General features: G+C 47.2%; 2 protein-coding genes across 2 annotated transcripts in view; both read right to left on the minus strand.

Moving 5' to 3' along the window:
* LOC117055892 (EH domain-containing protein 3-like) overlaps positions 1–12,045 on the minus strand; it is a 32,919-nt gene extending 20,874 nt beyond the window's left edge. The window contains 1 exon segment of the mRNA XM_033165825.1: positions 11,702–12,045. Within this exon segment, the coding sequence (XP_033021716.1) occupies positions 11,702–11,928 (227 nt within the window). The 5' untranslated portion in view covers positions 11,929–12,045.
* A 3,175-nt stretch (positions 12,046–15,220) lies between these two features.
* SDHAF4 (succinate dehydrogenase complex assembly factor 4) lies at positions 15,221–20,515 on the minus strand. Its single transcript, XM_033165497.1, has 3 exons — positions 20,433–20,515; positions 17,128–17,283; positions 15,221–15,476 (listed from the first exon to the last, which is right to left on the minus strand). Exons 1-3 carry the CDS (start codon positions 20,479–20,481, stop codon positions 15,367–15,369), a joined length of 315 nt encoding a protein of 104 aa, XP_033021388.1. The 5' UTR covers positions 20,482–20,515; the 3' UTR covers positions 15,221–15,366.
* Positions 20,516–21,639: the final 1,124 nt, after the last annotated feature.

Consider the following 21,639-nt stretch of genomic DNA (forward strand, 5'->3'; position numbering starts at 1 on the left):
GAGTCACTCTGAATTGCAGTTTCCAAAGCACTTCTTAGCATTGATAAACGCTTTTAAAAAGACCGCCCTATCTCTTTGCTATTGTATTTGGAATAAGAGGAGAAGATAGGGACAGACTCCACCTGAAATAAAGACAGGCACAACACAATTGGCTAAAGGACCCCCCCCTCGATAAAGTAGTTTTGAGCAGGAACAGGCTACATTTAATAACAAGGTAAATAGCTGCTACCGGGATGCGGGTGGCGCTGTGGGTTAAACCAGAGAGCCTAGGCTCTCTGTTTAGGATTCCACCTAAACATTAGGAAGAACTTCCTGACAGTAAGAGCTGTTGGACAGTGGAATTTGCTGCCAAGGAGTGTGGTGGAGTCTCCTCCTTTGGAGGTCTTTAAGCGGAGGCTTGACAGCCATCTGTCAGAAATGCTTGGATGGTGTTTCCTGCTTGGCAGGGGGTTGGACTGGATGGCCCTTGTGGTCTCTTCCAACTCTATGATTCTATGATTCTAGGCTTTGCTGATCAGAAGGTCAGCGGTTCGAATCCCCGCAACGGGGCGAGCTCCCGTTGTTCAGTCCCAGCTCCTGCCAACCTAGCAGTTCGAAAGCACGTCAAAGTACAAGTAGATAAATAGGTGCCGCTCCGGCGGGAAGGTAAACGGCATTTCCGTGCGCTGCTCTGGATCGCCAGAAGTGGCTTGGTCATGCTGGCCACATGACCCAGAAGCTGTACGCCGGCTCCCTCAGCCAGTAAAGCGAGATGAGCGCCGCAACCTCAGAGTCATTCACGACTGGACCTAATGGTCAGGGGTCCCTTTACCTTTATCTTAAATAGCTATTATGGCCTAGTGCAGAGATGGGGGAAAGCTTATTCAAACCGAAGGCCGACATTCCCATCTTTAGGGGGCTGAATGCCAGTGGTGGGTGTCACTGGCTGGATGGACGCAGAGGAATGGTGGGTGGAACCAGCTGGGGAACCCCCCAGGGAAGAAGACTCAGAGCTCAGGGAGGGGTGGTGGAACGACAACGAGTGGTCAGAGGGAGAAGACTGGGAGGAAGCTGGAAGCTGAAGAGGCAACAGGGCTTTGTGAGCGGGGAGAGTCTGTGGCAGAGAGCAGTCCAGAATCACTGGACTTAGTGGTCACTGTTTCAATTCGTTGTGTCTTGCCGAGCTTCCTTCTCCTTTGGGTTTGTAGCTTGGAGGAGCTCTGTTCTTCATTCTGCCTCATCCCCCCCCCCAAAATAATATTTCTTTTCTTGTGTACATGCACACTAACTCATTTGTCGTGAAAACATGCCGTTTTTCTAAATCTAGAATCTGCTTGCTTGGAGGTTTCAAAGCAGAGGTTGGATGGTCATCGGTCACGGATGCTTCAGCGGAGATTCCTGCATTGCAGGGGGTTGGACTAGGGCAGGCATGTCCAACAGGTAGATCGTGATCTACTGGTAAGATCACTGGACGTCTGTGGTAGATCACTGGTAGATCATTGGCTCCCCCTAAAGAACTGAACAACTGTGGAACCCCTTAAAAAACCCTCAACATTTTACCTCCTTCCTTTAAAAAGCTCAACAACTTTGACATGAACCCCCATAAAGAGGGTAGATCACTAGCAGTTTTTAACTCTAAGTAGATCACAGTCTCTTGGGAGTTGGCCGTCCCTGGACTAGAGGATCTTTGGGGATTCCTTTTCGAACTCTACAATTCTATGATTCGATCAGAGGCAGAGGCTGAAGCAGGAGAGGAGGAAGGCCAAAAGACGAGAGGAGAGTCCGATGGGTGAAGAAGCAAGGGTGCCTCCCTCTTCTGCACCAGCCTTCTCCAAGCTGATGCCTTCCAGATGTTCTGGACTACAACTCCCATCAGTCCATCTGGGCTGATGGGAGTTGTGATCCAAAACATCTGGAGGGCACCAGGTTAAGGAAAGGCTGCTCCATCCCCTGGATGCCATCAACCTGGACATCCAAAATAGAATACCTGTACTTTATTTATTGCAGGGGGGGGGAGTGGGATAGCCAAATTTAAGATGGAGTCAGGAAAGAAATAGTTTTACTTGCACTGTTTCTCTCCTCCACTCCGTTCAATTCAAGTCCTCCTTAAAAATATCCGCCATCCTGGAACATGCTATTTTCCGGCTGAAAAAATATCTGCACCTGGTTTTTTTTAAAGAAAAATAAAAAAGCAGTCAGCTGAACTGCTTGGTCATTCTGTACTTGCATATAAGCGATTGGGTTTCCGAAACAGCAGCGCAGGTAAAAATTCCAGGAACTCTCAAGGTCAACAATCGCCAGGTACTGAAGCTTTCATTACCTCCCCCTGGGTTCTCCCTCTCTTGAGTTTCTCTCCCTCCAAGTAATGAGTGGCCGGCAGGGGGTTACGGCAGGGATGGCCGCTCCCTCCACAATCTCACAGCAGGAACACAGGAAGCAGCATCACACAGAGTCAGATGCACTGGTCCATCTCGCTTAGTATTGTCTGCACTGGCTAGCAGCAGAGAGCCAGTGTGGTGTAGTGGTTAAGAGTGGTAGACTCGTAATCTGGGGAACCGGGTTCGTGTCTCCGCTCCTCCATATGCAGCTGCTGGGTGACCTTTGGGCCAGTCACACTTCTTTGAAGTCTCTCAGCCCCACTCACCTCACAGAGTGTTTGTTGTGGGGGAGGAAGGGAAAGGAGAATGTGAGCCGCTTTGAGACTCCTTCGGGTAGTGAAAAGCGGGATATCAAATCCAAACTCTTCTTCTTCTTCTTCTTCTTCTTCTTCTTCTTCTTCTTCTTCTTCTTCTTCAGGGTTTCGGGCAGGGGGCATTCCAAGTCAAACTGTGAGAGGTTGGGGATTGAAGCTAGGAGCTCTTGCATGCAAAGCCAGATGCTCTAACCACTGGGCCACAGTCACCAGGGTCCTCTCCAAACGCCTGCGTTTGCCCATTCCCAGTCTGGGGTCAGCTGGCCAGTCCTGTAGCTCTCAAGCCATTTCAGGCAGAATTTTTCCTCAACTCACAAACGAACCAGAAGGAGGACTTGATTGTAAACTTATCAACGCGTCCATTGAGTGAGGTGGAAAAGAAGGCTCTTAACCTGGGCTTAGGCTCTGACCCCACACCAACACACAATGTATTCAACACTAAGATCGATTTATTTAAATTAAATAGGAAATTCTTTCCAGTAGCACCTTAGAGACCAACTGAGTTTGTTCTTGGTATGAGCTTTCGTGTGCATGCACACGAAAGCTCATACCAAGAACAAACTCAGTTGGTCTCTAAGGTGCTACTGGAAAGAATTTCCTATTTTGTTTCGACTATGGCAGACCAACACGGCTACCCACCTGTAACTGGAATTATTTAAATTAATAAGACTGATCAAGTTTTAAAAGTTTTTTCATGGTACTCCTAGTACTGTAAAACCAAGGGTTTTCAGTTTGATTTATAAGTTATATATATTCTTGTTTAACTCGCCACCTAGCTATTTAGGGATACTCACCCCAAATTTTTTGGATTTGAATTTAGTTTAGTTTGGGTTTATATCCTTATAGTATCTCCATCTCATTTCAGGGATTGTCACGGCTGAGTTCTTTATACTTTTTTGGTCATTATATCCCCCTGACCGTTTGTTGTCTTTTTGTTTTTGTTTTTAAACAGAGTTAAGGCACATCTAGCTCAGTCGGTAGTGCACGAGACTCTTGATTCCAGGGTTGTGGGTTCGAGTCCCGCATGGGGCGGAAGATTGCTGCATTGCAGGGGGTTGGACTAAATGAGCCCCGTGGTCCCTTCCAACTCTACGATTCCAGGATTCTGTCCTCTTCCCATCCTTGTCTTAAACGTTTCCGTGTCAGTATTTACATAGAGGTAAAGGTAAAGGGACCCCTGACCATTAGGTCCAGTCGTGTCCGACTCTGGGGTTGCGGCGCTCATCTCGCTCTATAGGCCAAGGGAGCCGGCGTTTGTCCGCAGACAGCTTCCGGGTCATGTGGCCAGCATGACAAAGCCGCTTTCTGGCAAACCAGAGCAGCGCACGGAAACGCCGTTTACCTTCCCGCCGGAGCGGTACCTATTTATCTACTTGCACTTGACATGCTTTCGAACTGCTAGGTGGGCAGGAGCTGGGACCGAACAACGGGAGCTCACCCCGTCGCAGGGATTCGAACCGCCGACCTTCTGATCGGCAAGCCCTAGGCTCTGTGGTTTAACCCACAGCGCCACCTGGGTCCCTTTTAGTATTTACATACACACACGTTAAAAGAAAGAGGCACACAGTTGCTGAGACTTCACTTCTACAGAGCCTGCACCCTGAAGAATCAGAATATTAACATTTTAAACAAGGCTACCCGTCAAAAAAAATAGGGAGCGTGATTCGTAGGGACATTCAGCAGAAGACTGGGACAAGCCACAGAAGAGCATGGAACAGAGGAAACTGCCTTGAACCGAGTCAGAAGATTTGACCCATCTAGATTAATACTGTCTGCACAGATTGGCAGCAGCTCTCTAGTTTTTGTTTTTTTTTAGACAAGGGTCTCTCCGAATCCCACGTGGAGTTGCCAGGGGTGGGTCTTCTTGTATGCAAATCTTCAACGCTGGGCTACATATGCCTTCCCCAATATTTTGTTTAAAAACCCATTCCTTGAAGCGAAACTCAGCAACTCTTGCGCAGATTTGCGCTAAAAGAACTCCCTAAGCCAGGAGTGGGACGTGGGTGGTGCTGTGGTCTAAACCACTGATTGGAAGGTCAGCGGTTCGAATCCCCGCGACGGAGTGAGCTCCCGTTGCTCGGTCCCTGCTCCTGCCCACTTAGCAGTTTGAAAGCACGTCAAAGTGCAAGTAGATAAATAGGTACCGCTCCGGCGGGAAGGTAAACGGCGTTTCCGTGCGCTGCTCTGGTTTCCGTGCACATGCCGGCCACATGACCGGGAAAAACTGTCGGCAGACAAACATCGGCTCCCTCGGCCAGTAAAGCGAGATGAGCACCGCAATTCCAGAGTCGTCCGCGACTGGACTTAACTCTCAGGGGTCCTTTACCTTTTAAACCAGGAACAGCTGACCCTAGTACCCACCCCAGGCTGTGGGCCTGTTGCGGCTCCTCTCCCTGGCAATTCTTCCATCTACTGCAGGATCCCTAAGATTTTGGCAGCCAAAAGAAAACACCAAGTAAAGGTAAAGGGACCCCTGACCATTAGGTCCAGTCGCGGACGACTCTGGGGTTGCAGCGCTCATCTCACTTTACTGGCCGAGGGAGCCAGCGTACAGCTTCCGGGTCATGTGGCCAGCATGACTAAGCTGCTTCTGGCGAACCAGAGCAGCGCACGGAAACGCCGTTTACCTTCCCGCCAGAGTGGTACCTATTTATCTACTTGCACTTTGATGTGCTTTCGAACTGCTAGGTTGGCAGGAGCAGGGACCGAGCAACGGGAGCTCACCCCGTCGCGGGGATTCGAACCGCCGACCTTCTGATTGGCAAGCCCTAGGCTCTGTGGTTTAACCCACAGCACCACCCGTTTCCCGATAAAACGCCAAGTAGAAACAGCTTAAATCTCCCTGCCCAGCTCAGTGCCCTATGGGAATACAAATCACCACCTCTCCAGTCATCAGATCCCTCATTTGGGGAGGCGGATGATGAACCCAATTCCTGCACAGGTCAACTGAGGGCGGGGTAGGGCAGAGTTGGCTTGTGTGTGTGTGTGTGTGTGTGTGTGCATCCTTTGGCGGGGGGGGGGGAGGCAATGGGCCACACCCACGTCTGCTATGAAGTCCTCTGGTGCTTGGTCAAGGACGAATGTAGTCCTTCAGCCAATTTACTATTATTATTATTATTATTATTATTATTATTATTATTATTATTATGTATTAATTATTAAATTGATATGCCTGTCTTCATCCAAGGATCACAGGGTGGTTTTACAAGTCAACCACTCCTGCTCAGAAGCTATTTCAGCCCAGGAGTTCAGTTTTATAGCGGTACTGTTCTTGCACTAATCCAGAAGAGAGACACCAGTATCAGTAAAAGTCTAAGGGGTCTATCACGCATACTATTATGAGGAAAATTCATACGGTATAGACATGCGTCACGTGAGACATTCATCATTTTAATTAACTACAGCCTTTTTGCATGGGAGAGATGTTTTAATTTAATTTCGTGTTGTTGTTTTTTAAAGAGAATTGCCTTTTACATTTATTTATTTTAATGCTTGTCGGTTGGTTCCTTATATTGTAAGTCACTTTGAATTGCTGTGGCGAAAAGGGAAAAAACAAAAACCTCACTAATAAATTTAACAAATAACAACTGGCTATAATAATACCTGGGAAAATCTTTCCCATTGGAAGATGCACTGGAAAAAGAAAGGTCAGATACAGGTGAAATTCGAAAAATTAGAATATCATGGAAAATTTCATTTATGTAAGCAATTGTTTTCATCAGCTACTGGAGTTTAATATATGAGATAGACTCATGACATGCAAAGCGAGATATGTCAAGCCTTTGCTTGTTATAATTGTGATGATTATGGCGTACAGCTGATGAAAACCCCAAAGTTTAAATTGTTAATTTGGGGTTCTCATCAGCTGAAGGCCACAATCATCACAATTATAACAAACAAAGGCTTGACACATATCTCGCTTTGCATGTCGTGAGTCTATCTCATATATTAGTTTCACCTTTTAAGTTGAATTACTGAAAGAATCGAACCTTTCCACGATATTCCAATTTTTCGAGTTTCACCTGTACATTTGCTTCCTTCCATGATCGCACTGTAGGAAGAACCGCAGGATCAAGTCGAAGGCCAACCTAGATTCGCATTCTGTGCCCCATGCAGCTAACCAGGTCCCTATGGGGAAAACTCATAAGCTGTTTTCCAGCTGTTGCAATTTGTGTTCAGAGCCAAACCACCTCCAATACTAGACAGAACAACTCTGCTGTCGAACAGCTCTTACTGTCAGAAAGTTCTTCCTGATGCTTAGACGGGATCTGCTTTCTTGTAACTTGAAGCCACTGGTTCGAGTCCTCCCTTCCAGAGCAGGAGAAAACAAGCTCGCTCTATCTTCTTATCTAGTATCAGGAATGCTTCCACGGTCAAACCCTGAGACAACGCCTAGCTTTTCAGCAAGAGGGTAAAAGCCTGTGTTTGGCCTGGCTATTTCAGTTATACGAGTCGCCCACCTGCAGTCTGACGTGGTACGACCAAGACGCAGCCTTACCAACTCAGCGAGAACTAAGCCTGAACCATCTCAAGGTGACACAGGTAGATAAGTCTCCTACTAGTGATCTTCCATGGGGTTTGTGGCACTTCAGTAACTCTTCCCACTGTGGATGCGATGACTGCCCAGACCCTGTTTTTAGGCTTCCCCTTCTTCAAAGTGGAGCATCTTTGTTCTTCTACGGCTGCAAGTTTACGGGTACCACTTGAGAGAAGCCTGAAAAAAATATTTTTCGGATCTCCAGGGGCCACTGAGCAATGGCTATGCACCCAGCTAAGGCACCTAAAATCTCTCCCCCACCCTCTCTCTCCTCCGAAATATCCTCCAATTACGGAAGACGTGATCTAAGCATACTAGCAGCCCATAGTTTTCTCAGAATCTGTGCACTCAGCATTCCAGACACTCCTCTCATGTAAACACCACTGGCTGTGTGAACACGAGACACCCCCTTGCCTTGAACACCATCAGTTGCAAACTTTGCTCCCAGGGAAAACAGTCTTGCTGTGGCAGCTTAAGGGTTATCATTAAAGTATGTGAGTCTTCAAGATGCCACAAGTCCCTTTGTTATTTCTCCTGCAACAGACTAACCCTCCCGGATTTTCTTCTTTTTCTTCAGGATTCCCATAATATTTTGCCAGTTTTTTAAAAGGTCAGCAAACTATATTCTTGGTATGTCATACGTGCCCATTCATGCTAATTTTCACCACAAAGACCCACATAGATTTTCACAGGCTCCAGTGATCTCACAATTTTTCTCCATGGGTTTGTATACAAAGGCCAAGACCAGAGTTTCCCCCAGAAAAGAATCAAGGCAAATTATTCTCCGGTATCGTTAGCCAGCACAAATTATTTCATGCACCTGGGAATTGTAGTTTGACACGGGTGTTGGGAATTGTAGCTCTGGGGTGAGAAACTACAATTCCCAGGATTCGCTGGGCAATGGCATGTACTTTATATGTGCATTGAAGGTGCTTTAAATACAAACTGCAGATCTGCCCTGTGTTTAACCAAGCAGCTGTTTAAGAGGCCAGCATCTTGGGAAAGAAATCAATGGATACAAAAGCAAAAGCTGAAAGTCTCCTAACTCCAAAATCTAAGTCAGAAGAAGGGAGCACAGAAAGGAACTACTGTAGAGAGATTAGGCTTATTAAATTTCTATCTCTTTCCCACTACAAAAAGTCCAGACGCGCCTTATAAACATTGTACTCTGAACTGAAATATGCACCCACCAGGGCAGTTTTCATGCAGGCACACACCCCTCCTGCCAAAACAGGCGAGTGGTAATTTATTTTCCCCACCAGAAATGATATAAGCACTGCCTCTCCCCATACGAACCGACCCGGACCCTGCTTGTGTCGTCCGAGACCCTTTTCTGTGTCCCCTATCCCCAAGAGGTTTGGTGGGTGACAACACGAGAAAGGGCCTTTTTGGTGATGGCTCCCTGCCTGTGGAATGCTCTTCCCAGAGAGGCTCACCTGCTGCCATCACTGCATGCCTTTCAGCACTAGGAAAAAACATTCCTTTTTACCTTCACCTTTGGCCATTAAATAATCTAGAGCGGGGGTCAGCAACCTGCGGCTCCGGAGCCGCATGCGGCTCTCTGACAGGTCTCCCGCGGCTCTGGCATGCCCCCTTTCAATGCCCTTTCAATAATAATTAAATGGTTATCGGCAAAAAAAGGGCCAAAAAAACCATGAATAATCCGCATCAACGTTGAACAGCTGGGCGGTCTTTCTCAGCCCTCTTGGGGTTCCCGAGGACAGACCCAAGATTGATGTCCACCTTGACCACTCCCAGAGAGAGGAAGCAACTTCTTCACACCAATAAGCGTGTGGGGAGGGCTGAGCTTTTACCACCTCGGCGTGCCGATTGGCAGGACAGATCGCCCGCCTTGGCGCATAGGCTCGGAGCCGGGGCCTTACCGCCGAGGTAGCCACTGAGGATGAAGGCGGGAGGCGGGCACGGGAGAGCGATGCTTCGTCCGGCCAATGAGCCGCTAGGATGCCTGTTCCTGTTTGAGGGGAACATGCCAATGAGGGTGACGTTATAGCGGGGAGAAGAAGGAGCTGGGCTTTGCGAGTTATCGAGAGAGAGAGAGAGAAAAGAGTCGGGATAATAAAGGCGGCGGGAGGTGGCGGCGGCGATTGGAGCGGCCCCTGTTCTGAGCGGCCCCTGTCGGGCGGAATCCTTTTTCCAAGCGGCCGCGCAGAGGGCGGAGCAGACGGGCAAGGTGTCGCCGTGACGGGAGGGCGGTGATGGTCGCCGACAGGATGAAGTAGAGCTGCTTTGGGGCGGCGGCGGCGAAAACGTCCGGGCTGCTTCTGAAACCTCCGCCAACCGGTGCTTCGCCAGCGCTCGCTGCGGGCGGTGTACATGCTCAAGACGGCCCCAAGGGCGGCTCGGGGCCCCGGAGCCCCGAGGCCGGCGCGCTGCAGTGCCTGGCGTGATTCCCCTCCCCAAAAACCTGTTTTTTGCTTTTTGGCTTTTTGCCTTGCTCTCCCACCCCCTCTCTTTTTCTTCCTCCCCTCCTTTTTTAATCCAAGGGGAGAAATCCCATTTTTAAAACAAACAAACAAACGAAAAACAAACAAACACCCCCCACAGCTGCTGCAGCCACTCTATTTGAATTTTTATTATTACCCTTTTCTCCCTCTATCCCCCCTTTTTCTTTTCTCTTCCCCTTTTGTTTTTGTTTTCAAAAAAAGGAAAAAGAAGAAAAAGATTTTCCCCCTTTATTATTTTTTTTAAACTACTACATATTTTTAATAGATATTCTCCCCACCCCACCCCACCCCCAATTTATATTTTTCCACCCCACTTTTCCATTCCCACCCCCCTTTTTCTTTCTTTATTAGTTCGCTTGCCAACCTATCTTAGAGGGGGAAGCCCTCTCTCCCACCCACCACACCCCCCAAAATACAACTTTGAGCTGAACCCCAAAAAACGGGGGTAGATCACTGCTGAAAGTAGATCACAGTTTCTTGGGAGTTGGCCACCCCTGGTATAAGACATGTAACTAGAATAAAAATTTTAAAAAACCAAGCAAATAATTGTAATAACTACTGTAATAAAGCACTGCTATAATTATATATAATTTCCCTAAAATTTTGGTTTCATTCGCCTTTCCGTGCTGAAATGTCACAACCTGAACAACCATGGCTTGCCCCCCCCCCCCCTAGTTTTGATCCTGGGTACGCCTCTGAGTCAATACAAAAAAGTAAGAACTTATTCTTGTTGTTTTTACTAATTATACTTTGCATTGGCTCCTATACGTTATTTATTATTATTGCATTAAGGTAAGAAACAATATATGCAGCGTTATATTTGTTTTAAATGTCGCAATGGTTTTGCGGCTCCCAGTTGTTGTTTTTCCCTTTGGAAACGGGTCCAAGTGGCTCTTTGTGTCTTAAAGGTTGCAGACCCCTGATCTAGAGCCTTTGGACTGGATGACACCCGGTGGTCCCTTCCAACTCCATGATTCTATGAAACGTGGGGGGGGACCTGTCGTTACGATGTTTTTTTCCTGTGTTTATTTTATAGTCTTCTCTTATGCTATGTTTCGATGGTCTTTTTATAATGCTGTGTAAATTCTGTTTTTAATGTTGTACACCTTCGTAGGATCTTCAGATATGCCAGGGGTCAGCAACATTTTTCAGCCATGGGCCGGTCCACCGTCCCTCAGATCATGTGGGGGGGCGGCGGACTATATTTTTTGAGGGTGGGGGTAATGAACAAATTCCTATGCCCCACAAATAACCCAGAGATGCATTTTAAATAAAAGGACACATTCTACTCATGTAAAAACACGCTGATTCCCAGACCGTCCACGGACCGGGTTGCCTACCCCTGGTCTATGCAGAATTGGCCAAGCTAACAGCAAAAATAAAGAAAACATAATGATGTTTTGTGGAAGAATGGAAACCTTTTTCGGAACATTTGAATAAATGTTATAGCATGATGAATTTGAGAGCGGAATTTGAACGATGAGCAACAGACGGCCTTAGAGATTATTGTATAGTTATTACGATACTGCAAGGATGGCCAACTCCCTCCCAAGAGACTGCGATCTACTCACAGAGTTAAAAACTGGCAATGATCTACCCCCTTTTTTGGGGTGTTCAGGTCAAAGTTGCTGAGGTTTTTTTTAGGAAGGAGGAAGGCCCATTTTGGGGGGGGGTGCGGGTCAAAGTTGTTGAGTTTTTTCAGGGAGGAGGTAAAATGTTGAGCTTTTTTTTAGGGGAGCAACAGTTGTTCAGCTTCTTTAGGGGGAGCCAATGATCTGCCAGTGATCTACCGCAGATGTCCAGTGATCTACCGGTAGATCAAGATCTATCTGTTAGACATGCCTGCAATACTGTATAGGAGGAAAAAGACCGGTGCTGCAAGGGGGGGAAATTAAAAACACCATGAAGTGTCTTTATGTTTGGGAGTGTATTATGTGATCTTATAAAATAATAATAGTAATAATAATAAAACAAACGTTTAGAAATCGGAAAAATAATAAGAGTAACGAAGACTCCAGCAGTTTTTACCTTATGAAGGTAGTCTTGCCGGTGGAATACTGTCCCACAAGGAGGACCATAGGCTTGTTGTCAAAGTCCGCATCTTCCAAGGCGGGCGAATGAAACTCGTGGAATTTGTAGTATTCTTCCAGGGGGAGAAGCTTGGTTTTGTAGAGTTTCTTCAGCCCCTCGCTCACCGTCTGGAAAACCTCGGGGTCTTTCCTCCGCCGGTCGTCGTTGCCCAGCCAGCTGAACATCTTGCAAACGGAGGCGCGGTGGAGGAAAGGAAACGGGGCCGAGGAGGCGCTCCTTGCCTAACGGGAGGAAATCTGCTCGCCGATGAATGGAAGGGAAGACGAGGAGCTGCAGACGCGGAGCCGCCGGGGAAACGGAATCGCTCGCTTGCAAAATAAAAAATAAATGAATCGGGCCCTTAATATCAGACTGGGTGGGAGAGGATCAGGCACAAGGAAGGGATGGCAAGCTTTCCAGATCCCTTGCAGGAAAAAAAGAAGTGTCCACGATGTCCTGCTCCCGGCTGCAGGGTGGGCTATTGCAAAAAATATATATGCAACCCCCCAAAAAATGCTTTTAAAGGGCTATTGCAAAATAAAAATAAAAATAAAGAAATGCAGTAAAATGTAATGCAAAAAATTAAAATAAATACGTTTTTTGCTATTGCAAAAATAAATAAGTAACTGCTTGTAAAGGCTTACTGGAAAATAAAAATGGCTGTTGCAGCGCGCCAAGAGAGGAAAATTCTCCTTGCATTCGATTTTCTAAGGCAATTCCTTATCAAGGAGCTTCCCTTTGACGAAGCAGGCGAGGCTTTGCAAGGGAAGGTGCGAGGGCTGCCTCCACAAATGCGACTCCTTCAGCCGCAGGCGACGTCGCGCAGCTGAATCACGGCAGAGCAGCCTCCCTGCACGGGCAGCGGGGCTTTAAATGCCAACTTTTCAGGAAGTAGGGCCGGAAGCGGAAGCGGGCCCAACTACTGGCGACGCTCTGAGGCGGGAAGGCGGCGCCAGGGAGAAACATGGCCGAGGCCGGAAGTCCGGGCTGAGAGGCGCTAGGGACGCTGCCCGCCTCGCTTTCTCTCTATGGCAATGTCTCTGGCCCCGCCCACGGAGCTGGCAAGGGCTGATGGGAGTTGGAGTCCCAAACACCTGGAGGCTGGGAGAGGACAGGACCAGGGATCGGAGGCCCTCTGGACCTCCAGATGTTTGCTGGATGCAGACACCCACCCATTGCTTGATTTACGTATAAGCTAAACAAGCTATAGCTTAGGGCCCTACTCTCTTGGGGGCCCCCAAAATTTTAAAGGGGGGGAAAAAACTGGATGTACATTTCCAAAATATAAGATAAAAACAAAATAAAATAAAACCTACATACAGCAACAGTGTTTTGTGTTGTGTAGGCTCCTTAATAGCTTAATAATTATTTCGCTATTAATATACTTCTTAATTACATTTCACTATTAATATACTTCCTTCTTAACCGTATTCCAGTTCAACAATTACTTTGATAAAATACATATTTTGATATGTGCAAATGGATTTAGATACCATATAGCAGTGTTTTTCAACCTTTTTTGGGCAAAGGCACATTTGTTTCATAAAAAAAATCACGAGGCACATCACCATTAGAAAATGTTAAAAAATTTAACTCTGTGCCTATATTGACTATAATATAAAGTAATTCTCTTGAATAAGAATCAAATAAACAATTTTTCCCACAGCACACCGCAGAACAGTGGTTGAAAAACACTGCCATATAGCATATATATTCAACACAAAAACAGCGACAATTTGTTGCTGACAAAGGACAGCTGGACATATAAAGGGCCCCATTACCTACAGTAGTTTAGGGCCTCATCAAACCTAAATCCAGCCCTGCACCCACCCATACTTGCAAACTTCTGGAAGGCCAAAGAGTCCTCCCATCCCTGCTCCTGACCTTCCCCAGGCCTCCAGATGTTTTGAGGCTGGTGAGGGTCAGGGTCCAGTAAACATCTGGATGGCCAGAGGGCTCCCATTCCTGGACTGGAGTCCACTGTGAAGGCAGAGAAGCTAAGAGGGAAGCACTGTTTTGGGACGTAGCACCCAACAGCATCCATCACTGGCCTGCAAATTCAAAAGCTCATGAAGCTTCAGCGCTGGCAGGCAGTTCTGCCATCTGGAGGGCACAATTGGGAATACTGAGGATATTTTGAGGCATCCCAAACTTGAAAATTTACACCAGCCACGGTCACGTCAACCTCAAAAGAAGCTGCGATTGTTCACAGCTGCCGAGGACCTGAGGCGTCTAGGAAAACATGCGATAAAAAAACAGTAGAAAGGAAAAATATAAAAGCCATAGCGGGCCCTAATAACCATCCAGGACAGATAGAAAGATACACTTCTTCACATATAAGGAAATGATGGAATTTGCAGCCACCACTTTACATAGATGTGAAATGGGTTTAAACAAACTAATAATTGCTATATTGCCTCAGAAGGGATGTCACAGATCATCAGGTCCTAACTCCTGCCAAAAAGTGTGTCGGCATTTGGGAATCCAGCCTCTGCTGAAAAAACTCTGGCAAAGGAGAACCCTCCCCTTTCCCCAGCAATATCATCTGAATGGCTTGTACTGCCAGGAATTTCTCATTTCTTGTAATTTGATCCCGTTGGGCGCTTCGTGTTGTGGTGCCCCTTGGAGCAGAACTCATGGACAGCCTGCTATCTGGCTGGCGCTGATGGAATTTGTAGTCCAAAACACCTGAAGCATACCCAGTTGTCAAATAATAATAATAATAATAATAATAATAATAATAATAATAATAATAATTTATTATTTATTCCCCACCCATCTGGCTGGGTTTCCTCGGCCACTCTGGGCAGCTTCCAACAGAATATTAAAATGCAATAGTCAATCAAACATTAAAAGCTTCCCTAAACAGGGCTGCCTTCAGATGTCTTCTAAAAGTCTGGTAGTTGTTTTTCTCTTTGACATCTGGTGGGAGGGCGTTCCACAGGGCGGGTGCCAATACCGAGAAGGCCCTCTGCCTGGTTCCTTGTAACTTGGCTTCTCGTAGCAAGGGAAGCGCCAGAAGGCCCTCGGAGCTGGACCTCAGTGTCCGGGCAGAACGATGGGGGTGGAGATGCTCCTTCAGGTATACAGGACCGAGGCCGTTTAGGGCTTTCAAGGTCAGCACCAACACTTTGAATTGTGCTCGGAAATGTGCTGGGAGCCAATGTAGGTCTTTCAAGACCGGTGTTATGTGGTCAAAGGCTGCTCGAAACACATGCCACTTAATTGATATCCTTCTTAAACTGCACTGCCCAGAACTAGACACTGTATTCCAGGTCTGACCAAAACAGGATAGAGGTACCATTCTCATCATCTGGACAATATGCTTCTGTTAATACAGCCCAGAATTGTATCTCCTATTTTTCCCTTATTGTGCGTTTCCAGAAAGAAAGTTGAATAAGGGCCTGCTTATTGTCTTTCTTCATATTTCCATCGCCACCAAGAAACGGGGGGGGGGGGGAGGCAACCACACGCTACTACCCTTGTGTAGAAGATATATTTATTCACAGAAAGTATGTCTCTCAATTGCAATTAAATAAATACAACACTCTGCAGCACATAAATGTCACCTCCCCAGTTTTTCCTTCACCCAAATATGTCATTTTAACAGTATTGGGAGCCCTTTAAAAATCTATACACCGTCCTTTGCGTTCCCAGTCTCCATAGCGAGTTGGTTCAGGGCCTTTGGGTCCACCTCTCTCTTTTGTAACAGGATTGATGCCATCTGGAAATTCTGAAGAAGAAAACACAGCAAAACGCAAATAAATAGGAAGTTCAGCTCAAACCACCAGAGGGTTACTCTGTGTCACATTCCTGGATGGAGTTCTTTAAAGAGTTTTTACCTTTCTCCTTATACAGGGGGCTACAGGGAAAGCCAAGTTATCTGGGTACCTAGTTTCTCCAACTCCCCAACCTGCACCCAGCTCTCACCAGGGGCTCCTAGAAGCTGTCGGTATGCGACAGCGGCCACACCTGGGAAACGGCTTCGACTGGCTGACTAAACCAGGTGAGGGTTGCCGATGGGTCTTGATCCCTTGGAGAGTCAGGGAGCTACAAAGACAGGCACCAGAGGATTGAGCGAATGAGACCAGCAGTAGGGCCAACAGTCAAGAAGGCAGTTCCTGCATGGGTTACAGAGGGAAGCGAGGGACAGTAGCCCATCTAGGAGAAAGAAAACTCTGAGCCTAAGCCTCTGCTGTCTTGCGGGATATCTTCAGGAGAAGAAAAGGCTAAAGAGTATATAGGTAAAGGTAAAGGTAAAGGTACCCCTGACCATTAGGTCCAGTCGCGGACGACTCTTGGGTCATCCTTGATAATTGACCGTGCGGACTAAGGGTTATGGGAGTTGGGAGTCCAAAAACATTTGGAGGGTCACAGGTTCCTCACCCTCCAGACCAGGCACCTCCAAACTCGGCCCTCCAGATGTTTTGGGACAATTCCCACCATCCCTGACCAGTGGTTCTGTTAGCAAAACATCTGGAGGGCCGAATTTGAGGATGCCTGCTCCAGACTTAACAGGGTTAGAGAGCAGTAGGAAGCTTAACTGGGGAACTGCCCACTTCCAAATTCTACCCACCCAGCTTGCCTAAGGAGTTGAATAGGTTGAATAGCACACACAGAGAATGCAGTAAAGGAAACACGGCAGAGAAATTTAAATCAATGGACACAACAGGATGAAAGAGCTAAATGGAGAATCTCGCTTCTAATCAAGTTTATCTCAGCAACAAAAACATGTAAGGGTTTTCAGCGGCTGCTCATGAGTAACCAGGCTGATGCAAGGAAGGCTTCTAAACTAAGTTTCTTTATTGTGCAATTAATATTTACAGTGCAGCAACAGAAAGAAGGTCCAGCTCATCCATCTGCAGAGTCCGGGAATGGCCCCTTCCGGTTCCTTCCCCAGCATAAAAGGCGCGGAACACGAAACCCCCGCCTTCCCCTGCTACGTCTTTCCCCCCTCCGCAAGTGGGAAGACGGAAAGGGAGCCTCTTTTCCCGCCTCAGGTTGATCTCATCAAAGTCCCCCGACAGCTCATAAGGTGGATCAACCCGCCTGAATTTGAACACTAGCAATCTGAAATTCAACTAACACACAGAGGATGCCAGTCAGGACTCCAGTGAATTTAGTGTCTGCACTCACCTCTGACCCCTGATACAGACACAGGAATCAAAGAATCCTGTATTTAAATCTGTTTGCAAATCCTGGATGTCAAAGAAATACTAATAACCATTGAAAATGACTGGAGGAAGCTCCAAATAAATTCCGCTAAAGATCTTCATGCCCTGGGTAGCTGCCATCACTACCTAGTTTGAGAGGCATGGCATGTCAGAACTGGGTCTACCATTTCCCAAATGTTTGCATCTATATTTTACACATAAAATACCTACTTTCTAGTGGCTCCTTCTCTGCACTGGACTCTTCTGCCTCATCGAAACGACCCACAGGCAACTTTGCTTTCTTGAGCGGCTGCTTGGGAGGGATTTCCGGATTTCCTTCTGCGCTGAAGTGGGCACCTCCCAAAACTCTGGGCAGCAACGCAGACCCTATGATATACAAATAGGAAGTGACGGTTCAGGAGGGCGTTCTTACAATACCTGCCTTTTCCATTTGTTTAAATCAGCCCGGACCATTCAACAGTTTGACTTCAGCCCCAAAGGCACACTCATCCATTGTCTCCCGAAACAGACAGGTGCCAATCAACTGAGCGATGTGCTAAGAAACTCCTGAACAAACCTGGAAAGGACAGGGAGAGAGCACTGAAGCCTAAAATGACATTAAGCAATAATAACACCCATATGAAAGCTTGCCAGTGTGTTAAGCTAGATCAGCTGTCCAGTGTGGTGTAGTGGTTAAGAGCGGTAGACTCGTAATCAGGTGAACCGGGTTCGCGTCTCCGCTCCTCCACATGCAGCTGCTGGGTGACCTTGGGCTAGTCACACTTCTCTGAAGTCTCTCAGCCCCACTCACCCCACAGAGTGTTTGTTGTGGGGGAGGAAGGGAAAGGAGAATATTAGCCGCTTTGAGACTCTTTCGGGTAGTGATAAAGCGGGATATCAAATCCAAACTCTTCTTCTAATTGGATGTCCTAAAGATGTTTCGGACTACAACTCCCATCAGCCCCAGCCAGTTGTCATCCAAAACATCTGGAGAACACCTGGTTGGGGGAAAGGCTGGCCTAGACAGCTATGAGCAAGTCTACAGTGTGTGTATAAAGCAATCAGGAAAAAAACCGTGAATAAGTTAAGTTCCCTGACAAACACAGGCAAACGAATTGTATGTGCTCGTCTTTGCAAAGGAAACACGTACAGGTATGGGCATTCTGTCATGCTTTTCAGGGGGCAAAAGGCAGAAATCCTCTGCCTTGTATTCATGTTGAGGAGCAAGCTACCTGGTAGCCATTTTGTGGTGGTGCTCACACCACTTCCTCCAATTTCCAAATGTGGCCCCTATTTAGTTGTTTAAACATAATACGGCTTATGAAAACCATTTAACAGAAATTGTTTCAAAGCAAAATTCAGATTTTTTTTCACCTGAATATTGAGAGCATAGGGAGCTGACTATTGGCTCCACCTATCCCAGGATGACCTGTTCCAGCCTTTGCCAACCTAGTGCCCTCCAGGAGATGCTACCCTGCCCATCAGCCCTAGCCAGCACAACCCATCTATTCCAACTGGTAGCAGATATCCAAGGTCTCAGGGAGTGTCTTTACCAACCTTATCTACTTAGGTAAAGGGTAAAGGGACCCCTGACCATTAGGTCCAGTCGCGGACGACTCTGGGGTTGTGGTGCTCATCTTGCTTTACTGGCCGAGGGAGCCGGCGTACATCTTCCGGGTCACGTGGCCAGCATGACTAAGACGCTTCTGGCGAACCAGAGCAGTGCACGGAAACGCCGTTTACCTTCCCGCTGGAGCGGTACCTATTTATCTACTTGTGCTTTAACGTGCTTTCGAACTGCTAGGTGGGCAGGAGCAGGGACTGAGCAACGGGAGCTCACCCCGTCGCAGGGATTCGAACCGCCGACCTTCTGATCGGCAAGCCCTGGGCTCTGTGGTTTAACCCACAGCGCCACCCGCGTCCCAACCTAACCTGCTTTAAAAAGAGATGTCTGAGATTGAGTTGAGGCCCAGCTTTAGCCCATGAGCCCTTTTATCGTGAATGAATGAATGTGGAAATAAATAAATAAACAATGAGGAATAAAGCAGCTACTGCCTGATACCACATGTACAGTCACCAACCTGAGTAGACCATCAGCACTCCAGTCCTAAGAGTGCACAGAAAGAGTGGGAAAACACCACTGGGTTTCACATTTTATGACCCAGCTGGGTTCACCAACAAGAGAGTATAAAGGAGAGCCTATCTACGGTCGGTGACCGTAGATATGCAATTACAGGAAGTTACCAACAAACAGAAGAGCCACTTGCACAGTCAAACTTATGCAACGCAAAACAAAAATAGCCAAGTGCTTTCTCGAGAACCGAGGAGTCACCACTAAAAGCACAGCTTGCTAAAGAGGGGCAGCTGATTTGAATTTCCTCAGAATTCCTGTGAATTTGGATGCTGTTGGTCAAAACGCTGCTGCAGGTCTGGATTTAAAACTGACATGACTCTCACACGTCACAGATCTCCCGAGCTGAGCTGACACCAATTGGCTCCTGTCCGCTGCCTTGTGCTTTTAACAAACTGCACCTGTGTCACTTTAAAAAAAAAAGAGGTGCAGATTTCCCCTTCGCTTCATGAGCACCTGGGGAAAACACTGATTTCCACCGGTTCCCACACAGAATGCAAGGGGTGCTGCTGTTGAACGAGGATCTCAGGGTCATTTGTACTACCACATGTTGCGCTACCAGACTTTTAGAAGACATCTGAAGGCAGTCCTGTTTAGGGAAGCTTTTAATGTTTGATTGATTATTGTATTTTAATGTTGTGTTGGAAGCCGCCCAGAGTGGCTGGGGAAGCCCAGCCAGATGGGTGCGGTATAAATAATAGATTATTGTTGTTGTTGTTATTATTATTATTATTATTATTATTATCGCACTATTCAACGGGATGTCCTAGCAAAGCGTCAACCTAACAGCTATAATAAACGAGCCAAATTATAACAAGAAGTGGGTGGGAAACACCAACAGTTTTAAGCCTGGGGGATGTTGAAACAGCCCAAACCCCAATTAAATTACCATTATTACTATTACTGCTATAATTATTAAAAGCAGTAGTAAGAATATTAACATCAGCACAGATAACAAAGACATGCTGGTACAATATCAAACCACTACTTGGCAGAAAGATCTAGGCCCATCACCATTTTTGCAGCCCAGTTCAAACCAGTTCCGACCCCCACCCCAAAAAAGCACCCCACTTCAAAACCGGGAGGGATGAGCTAGAGAGGCTAGAGAACCTGCCAGGCCTCCCAGATGTTGTACTACAACTCCCATCAACCCCCGGGAATCTCTCGTTGGCCGCGGGGGCTGACGGGAGCCGGCGCTCCGCGAAAGCTTTCGGAGGGCGCCATCTTGGCCACCTCCTCCCTCCCCCCGGACTCCAATTCCCGCCATCCCTCACCATAGGCTCTTCCCGCGGGGCCTGATGGGAGTTGGAGTCCCCCCACCCCCTTGGCGGCTCACGCACGGTCCCCTAGGCGGAGGGCCCAGCTGAGCCTAGGCGCCGGGGTTGCGTGGCTGTGTCCGGCTTACTGGAGGCAAGGGAGGAGCGGCCCAGCTGGAGCGGCAGCCTCAGGGCCATTTCGGCGGCACGAGCAGCGGCGGCGGCGACAGCGGCAGCCCCAGCTTGGAAACGACCGAGCGGGGAAAGGTGGGCGGGACTCGGGAGGGAAGCGCCGCCTCCGCCCGGCCCATTTTCTTCGTCATAGTCGGGGGCGCGCCCGCTCCCCGTCCCGCGCCTGCCTTTCCCGTTACAGTATTTATTTCCTTGTATTGACATACCAGGGAGCTGAAATGCAACTAAATATTTTAATTGCATTTAAATGCAATTAAGATAAATACATAAAATACTGTACACCGTTATTTGCTTGTTTCTTGCATTGAAATACCAGGGAGCTGAAATGCAACTAAATGCATTTATTTTAATTGCATTTAAATGCAATTAAGATAAATACATAAAATACTGTACACCGTTATTTGCTTGTTTCTTGCATTGACATACCAGGGAGCTGAAATGCAACTAAATGCATTTATTTTAATTGCATTTAAATGCAACTAAGATAAATACATAAAATACTGTACACCGTTATTTGCTTGTTTCTTGCATTGAAATACCAGGGAGCTGAAATGCAACTAAATGCATTCATTTTAACTACATTTTAATGCAATTTAAATGCAATTAAACTAAATACATGAAATACGCCTCGTGCCTTGCAGGTGTTTTGAAGCCCAGCTCCCATCATCCCCCAGCCAGAATTACCGGAGCTGATGTAGTTCAAACCATCTGGAGGTAGGGTTGCCCCCTTTGTTTTGGCAAAATACAGGACTGGGAGGTTTGGGGGCGATTACACACGCCCACGCCCACCTAGTGCTGAAGTGACTTCAAAGCAACCCATTGTAAATCTATTGCAGCCAAACAAGATGGCCCCATCTGGAATTTGGCACGCGGGATACACACGAGGATTTGTGCATCTGTCTGTGCTTGGCTACCCAGAGCTTACATACATGACGCTTCATATGCACACGCTTTCAAACACGTGCATTTGGAGAGGATCCCTAACTTGGCAGAGAGAAACAAAATAAAAAAGAAAATTCTTTCCAGTAGCACCTTAGAGACCAACTGAGTTTGTTCTTGGTAGGAGCTTTCGTGTGTGCATTCACACTTCTTCAGATACACTGAAACAGAAGTCACCAGATCCTTAAATATAGTGAGGGAGTGAGGAGGGGTATTACTCAGAAG

Source organism: Lacerta agilis, chromosome 12 (genome assembly GCF_009819535.1).
Source record: "Lacerta agilis isolate rLacAgi1 chromosome 12, rLacAgi1.pri, whole genome shotgun sequence".
Taxonomy (NCBI): Eukaryota; Metazoa; Chordata; class Lepidosauria; order Squamata; family Lacertidae; genus Lacerta; species Lacerta agilis.

Excerpts from the sequence above, each read along its gene's own strand:
- SDHAF4 (XM_033165497.1), bottom strand. The coding sequence starts at position 20,481 with ATGGCCCTGAGGCTGCCGCTCCAGCTGGGCCGCTCCTCCCTTGCCTCC. Across the intron at positions 17,284-20,432 it reads CCGCTCCTCCCTTGCCTCCA|GGTCTGCGTTGCTGCCCAGA; the intron begins GTAAGCCGGACA and ends TGTATATCATAG. Across the intron at positions 15,477-17,127 it reads AGAGAAGGAGCCACTAGAAA|AATTTCCAGATGGCATCAAT; the intron begins GTAGGTATTTTA and ends TTTCTTCTTCAG.